General features: G+C 38.4%; 1 protein-coding gene across 1 annotated transcript; it reads left to right on the top strand.

Annotated features, from left to right (window-relative positions):
- Positions 1–2: 2 nt before the first annotated feature.
- On the top strand, positions 3–5166 carry LOC146315431 (centrosomal protein of 55 kDa-like). The gene is given in 10 exon segments (XM_084736552.1): positions 3–79; positions 1836–1987; positions 1990–2087; positions 2766–2831; positions 3057–3207; positions 3481–3595; positions 3746–3935; positions 4038–4112; positions 4422–4454; positions 4930–5166. Coding segments are annotated over 10 exon segments (1194 nt in total).
- Positions 5167–6956: the final 1790 nt, after the last annotated feature.

Raw genomic sequence — 6956 nt, 5'->3', positions numbered from 1 at the left:
AGATGTGCAGAGAGGAGTGGATACCGCAGGGCAGCCTCACTCATGAGTCACAGCGGCTGCATGAAACACACCAGCCAGCCTGGGTGAGGTCGGTTGGTTATTAACAGGCGGCAAAGACACAGTGACTTTTACCTTTCTCGTTTCTTTCTCAGAGTGCTCCACATCTGTAACTCAATATTGTTTCACATCAAAGTGCAGAACTATGAGTGGACTTATTTAACATCCAGGCAAACCTGCGGAGTTCGCTCTGGTTCTCTTATGCTGCAGTGCCCCCCAGCGGCGTAGCGAGGCCATGCATCACTTCTGTGCTGTCGAAAATTAGCATTTAAACTAGTCTCTGTAGGTATTGTTTGAAATTAAGTAAGCGCCATTCTGATAAGATATAAACACAACTAAACACATACCATTAAGTCACCAATGGCTGCTACAGAGGCCAGGGTTGCCAGGTCCGCGGTTTTCCCGTGGAATTGGGAACATTATTCATCAAATTCAAATCAAAAGTTGGGCAGACCTATTTTTCATGCAAATTACATGAATAATATCTATGATTAAACAGCCATACTTTGAATTAAATTATATATTTATACCCAAAGCTTATCAATATGACTCCAGGCCAAATCAGCACATACACACATGTATTTACTATGAGTAATGATTAAAACAGTGAAGTAATATGATAAGGTATGTGAGTTGTACTAAGGCATTGTATAAACTATAGTAAATGCATATAAAGTAAAAACAGTACATTTATGTATTCCAGGCAGGCAGGGAGGAAGAGAAGAGGTAGAAATTGAAGAGAAACTGAAAAGACAAAGCGACAGGTTAGTTTATGTTCACAGCTATATTTTATTTATGATAATATCACCCAAGGCCCTTTTAGAACCTAGGTAAAAGAATTTTTTTGGGAAAACTGCTTTTAATACTGGCTCACTTAACATTTATATTCTTATTTTGTAGATATAATACATTTTGCAATGATAGCAATAGCTGTTGGACTTGTGCTTATGGGTTTGTATGGGCATATTTTGAGTTCTGGTATTTGGCTGGTTTTGTGACACAAACCTGGCAACCCTGCCAAAGGCAGTTTATTTTTATTACCAAATATTAACGCGGAACTGTCAGGCTGCGAATATTTTTAAACTAATTTCAATTTTATTTCAACCCAAATTATCATCTTTCGCTAGCCCCTGTCCCTGAACCTAAATAAATTTTAATCGTCCAACGGTAACATTATAAATAAAACTATAAAAACCTAATTAGTTTCTACATCTTGCACAACGACCACAACTACCATACAAATCCCGCGAGAGTTTCGCACCGTAATTTTGGAAAAGTTGTAGGAGTGAGTAGGTGTTCAAGGTATCACATTACTTCAATCCAGTGACAGTAAAACGTTAGCTGTCTTCCCTCTCTTCAAAGGTAACACCATCTAAATCTTCTTTAGCTATTAATATTATAATATTATTATTTTAAAGATAAGAGTTCACCTGACTAAAGTTTATTCTGACATGGCTACAGTAGCAGTAGTAATTTGGCTACTTATCAGCACTTTATGCTAGCTAACACTAAAGTTACAAGGTTATTTTATGCTAGCAGTAACCATTTACTGTTAAACTGTAGCTATTTATTCAAATCTGTCTTTCAAACTGTCTTTTATTAAAAGAAGAGTCTTTTCGGAGTTATTGGTTTGTACTGCACGAACAAAACAAGATTGGGTTCAGCTTAGTCTTTCTGGCTGCTGCGGTTGCTAATGGCAACAGCTGAAGGGATGCATCTTTTGGAAAGTTTATTCTTGAAATTGTATTTTCTGACAAACTTAAAATACATTATTGTGTGCTGGTCTCATGTACTATCTGTCAACAGGTGATTGAGATGGCGTCTTCAAAATGTAAGGGTTTCCTCAAAGATGAGAAGATTGATTTGCAGAGAGAGCAAATGAGTGAGAAACAAGAGAAGCTGACAGGCTTGGTGAGTATGAGGAGAAACAGAATAATGCCAGAGAGACTGAAAAAATTAAGAACAAGATTGTGAGCATTTCAACTAGTATTAGGTGTCATTATCTTCAGAACAGAGTTGCAGGGAAGAAGGTGTAGCATGGCTTGATTTTAATATAAGTGAGGGTAGTGCTGGGGAAAATAAAATAAACAAGAGACATTCCTCTTGAAACCAATCCATAGCACATTATGTTTTAGTTATGGAAACTACAACAAATGTTAGTTGTTGTTATAAATAAAACTGCCTTTTAAAATGAATGATATTTGGCATTTACAATAAGATCATTCCAATATTATACTTAACAATAAATATTGATGTTTTGCCTCGCCTTTAGTGCACATAATAGACAATTTTGACACCAGGTATTTTGACATCACCTTTTTTTATGAATTCTTGTGCTTTTTCTACAGTGGCATGACAAAATGTCTTCTGTCTAAAAGGCCTATGGTTGTGTGGCTCCCTGAGGAGTTTGACTTACAAAGTCCCTCTTATCAGTTTTACACCACTAGATGGCAGCAGTTGTTTTAAAGTGTCAGTCTCCCATTTAGAGGAGGAGTTGTGTTCTCCATAAAACACACTTCCTCATACACGGCATACCATCAAAATGACATTCTGGATGTTGTAGACATAGTACTTGAGGATTTAATGTTTTAAACCCTACTGTACCCATGTTTTCTCACAATAAGACCTCTTTTTTCAAAGAAGCGGGATAAAGTGTTGTTCATTCACATATGTATAAGGTTGTACTCTATGTTCCTGTTGTCAAATAGGACTTCACTTCAGATGAATGTGCCTTAACTACCAATGTAATAGAGCTCCAAACTCACCTCTATCATGTAAGTGCTGTGTGGTGCCACACACTTAACCCACTTATCTGTATTTTTAGTTACTTCTAACTTTCTCGTCTGTGTGTGCATTTTGCTTCTAAGTGCGGATCTGTGCCTGTGTACAGTGTACATGTCTTGCTGAGTGTTTTTGCATTGGAGCCATCCCCCTGGCACAACTCTCTTTCTGTCTGTCTCTGTTATGTGCTTCTAATTCTTTTATTCAATCCCCCCGAGGCCCTGGAGAAGACCTGTCAGTGGCTGGAATATGACCAGCAGAGAGAGGCCTATGTGAGGGCAATTCTGGCCAGAATGTTATGGCTGGAGAAGCAGCTGAATGAAGCCAATCAGGCCCGCTTACAGCAGCACAATGAGGACCATTCAGATGGTGAGCCAGAGGGACAGTGGGCAGTGGGCACTCACAACTGGGGCAACAAGGGGCAACAGACTGTCACAACAAGGTTTTTAAGATGTTGAGATTGTCTGGAATCGCCCATTATTACAGAATCTGCAGCTTGCAATGCACTGTCAGAATTGTGTATGTCTTACTACATGGTGCATGTGTAAGACTGTATCTTACATTGTTGGTTGTGTTTTTCTCTGTATGATCTCCTCCTGTTTTTTTAACTTTTCTCTTTATTGTCTGTTTGTCTCTTTACAGAAGAGGAGCAACTAAGCCAGATGCAGGAGTATGATGAAGGACTCTTACAGGAGGCCGAGGACAAGCAGGAGATGCTCACGGAGGACATGACCTACCTGTTAATCGCCAAACGCTTGTATGTCTGCCACTAAAAAAAGTGCACTTTATTTTACACCATACTAGTAAGATGTAACAAGCTTTACTTTGTATAAAATTGTACAAAAACTAGTAATAGAATGTTCTTTGTTAGAGTTATTAATTGATTAATAGATTAGTTGATGTGTAGGTATCAGAAAAAGGAGTGTGAGGTGGAGGAGCTCAAGCTGCAGCTGGAGACGGAAACAGTGAGCAGAAAAAGAGCAGAAGAACATATTTTCTGCTCTGAGTATGAAAAGCAACAGCTGAGGGAGGAGGCCAAAGACCTCCAGAGAAGACTGGACATGGAGAAGCGCATGTCATCTTACTTTGAGCACCAGGTAAGTTATCATTGCACTTTTTATTCAGTAAGTCAGAAAAATAAAAATCCTACAGTCATACGAGGGAAGACATTCAGCAAATTAAAAAATCTCTCTTCTCAGGGACGTTTCTGTCAGGAGTTTTTTTTACATCATCACCATGCAGACCAGGAAAAGATTGCAGACTTGGAACGACAGGTATGGCAGACTTGCTTACTCACTTTGTATCTCAGACTCATTTTGTCATCTCAGTTTTCGCCACTTATACCCCAGGCCTTATTTTAGTTCATCTTTAATATTAGCTAGAAATTGAGGATTGTTGCTAATTCATCCACTTTTGATAATAGCACAGATCAATTACAGTTTGAGGAGACTGACAGCTCATGTCCATCAGTCTGTCCTTTGTAACCCGTCCACAGAGGTGGGCATGCCATTCTTCCTGACTTCCTTATTCCCACACTATACATTACATATACAATACATTCTCTGACACATTTTAAATTTTAGATCTAGATTTCTTCACAAGATCTTGAGGATGGATGAAACTGCTTGAAATTCCAATTGTATTCCTCTCATTATGAAAGGAATACCCTAACCCTCTCTGTCTGAATAGTTCGCTTTTTAGATAAAGATATCAAAATACGTGAGTAATCTTTTTCTTTGTTCAGCCAAGCTATAAAGTATGCCAAGTCTGCTTACAGACAGTTGACACATTTTGAGACATGACACTTTGTTGAGGTTTCCTTGCTATTACAAAGCATGATTTTGGTTGTGTATGACACAATAACATCTGAAAAATGTGATGAAGAAATGAAAAGAGGGACTAATCATTTTGAGCATATGCATACAGTATGTACATTAGGTTGCCATTTACTAATGCTGTAAGGTGCTGGAAAAGCCTAGAAATGTTTGAAAAGTGCTTGAATTTGACTTTGGAAAAAGGTGTAGGATCCCTGCTATTTAATCACCCAGAGTTTTAATAACCATAACTAATGGGTGACTACATTTATAATAGAGAGACCAGGAGGATGACAATTCATGTGAAGGGACACCCCCGCCCTCCCTGTCCTCCAGAGGCAGCTGGACATCCTCCTCTCACAGCAGCCTGCAAAATGAAAGCTTCCTGGAGTGTCCCAGCTGCCAGGCCAGGTGTCCTGCCAGTCTTTACCAAAAACTGTTGAGCCACCTAGATAACTGTATAGACCAGCGTTTGTCAACCTTTTCACATCTCAGCTTGTCAGATGGTTTATGATGTTATTATTGTGTTGGTTTATAGCTATTGCTGATGTGCTTTTGAGTTCTTGCCACTGTGTTGAATGTCATTAAAGGGTTGATGGCACTGAGAGCTGCTTCATGTCTCTAATTCTGCACTACTTGCCATGATATATTTTGTTACTTTACTCACTTGTTGCTTGTTATGTTATTTAGATGTCTCTGCATATACAATAGACACTTTCCACATCAACAAAAGACCCACAATCTAAACGACAAAACAAGAAATGAGTCAAAAACAAAACAGAAGACAAAACCAGACAAGACATATCTACTACACATACAGTAAACACACAGGCTCAACACATGTAACCAGAGGTACAAGTTATAGCAGTGTTGAGTTGCTGAGGTTGTCATTCTGAGTCTTTAAAATGAAACCACAAAGCTTTGATTGGCTCTAAAATAGCCCCTTACTCTTATCATTAGATAGATTTTTAATCATACTAATCTCAATGACTTTGCTGGTCTCTTGACATCTCCAGTAGTGCTACTTTGAGGTTTGCATTTCTGGTTTTGGGTGAAATATCTATCAAACCATTGGCTGGATTGCCTTGAAATTTGCTACATAATATTCAAGGTCCATCACGAATCTATTTCACTGACATTGGTGGTTGACTTTTCACACAGCACCACCATCAGGTCATAATTTGCTCAGTACTTTGGTGTATGACTAGTCAATACTAGGCTTCCAATCATGTTGCTTCAGGTCCTTAACCTTTCGTAGGTCTCACACTGTTCAAACCAGATGAATAGTTCAAAACCGCTTGTGTAAGTTAATCCCTTCCCTCTGCTATTTCAGGACATGGATTAGTATTGCTAACCAACAATATGGAGAGTCAGAGGTCTGAGCGGTGGCTGTGGGTTTTAAAAGGGAGCGTGACACCAAGGGTTAACCTAGGCTAACAGCTTTAAATAAAGATGTTAATATGGCTTAGACAAATATCTTACTGCACCTTTCAGGAACTTTCATATGGAAACGTCTTCATGGAAAGTTAGAATATAAGCTCAGCCTGTCTGCGAGGCAGACGTAAAGCCAAGAGGGTGTTTCTCATGTGGCCTGGTAGATTATTAACACCAGACATGACCAAATGCATTCAGAGAAAGGAGCTAATTGGCTTAGCTAATATGTTAAACACATATTTCTTAGGTAAATCTCTTTTTCCATAAACATTTTAACATATACCTGTAGACAAGGGTGCAACTTTTTTGTCCGCTGGCCAAATGGCTAGTAAATGTTCAAATGTTAATAGCCACAGATTACCACTTGCGTATTTTACCAGCATTGCTATTTTCATATCCTGCCTGTAGGGTTTGCATTAGACAAAAGTGTAGTTATAGCCACTGACTCTATCAATTTCCAGGAAGTGAACCTTTTTAATCTTTTTCACAATGTAAATAAAAGTGATCTCAAACTAATTAGAACTCAACAGCTAACTTGTGATTTATGTGATATTATTGTACAGTGTTAGATTTCAATAGTTGGACTGATTAAAGATCAGAACTTGGATTGACCCACAGAAGGGTGAGTCCCAGTCAACAATAAACTGTAGTGTGTTGTATTTAAATGATGAGCTAGTCCTAAAGAGGTGATCCATGAAAGGGTTGCACTTTATGTTATAGTACACTAATAAGACATAACAAGCTGTACTTTTTTATGAAATTATGGCATATATATGTATACAGCTTTTATTAGACCACATGTGACACATCTGCTTCTTCTTTAACTTGTTCCCTACAGTTGGCAGATTAGCCAAGACTGATTCTTACTTC

This window comes from Lutjanus erythropterus, chromosome 14 (assembly GCF_056507025.1).
Source record: "Lutjanus erythropterus isolate fLutEry1 chromosome 14, fLutEry1.hap2, whole genome shotgun sequence".
Classification (NCBI taxonomy): domain Eukaryota; kingdom Metazoa; phylum Chordata; class Actinopteri; order Lutjaniformes; family Lutjanidae; genus Lutjanus; species Lutjanus erythropterus.
Note: the sequence above shows the minus strand (reverse complement) of the source record. Positions and strands in the feature narration are given on the sequence as shown.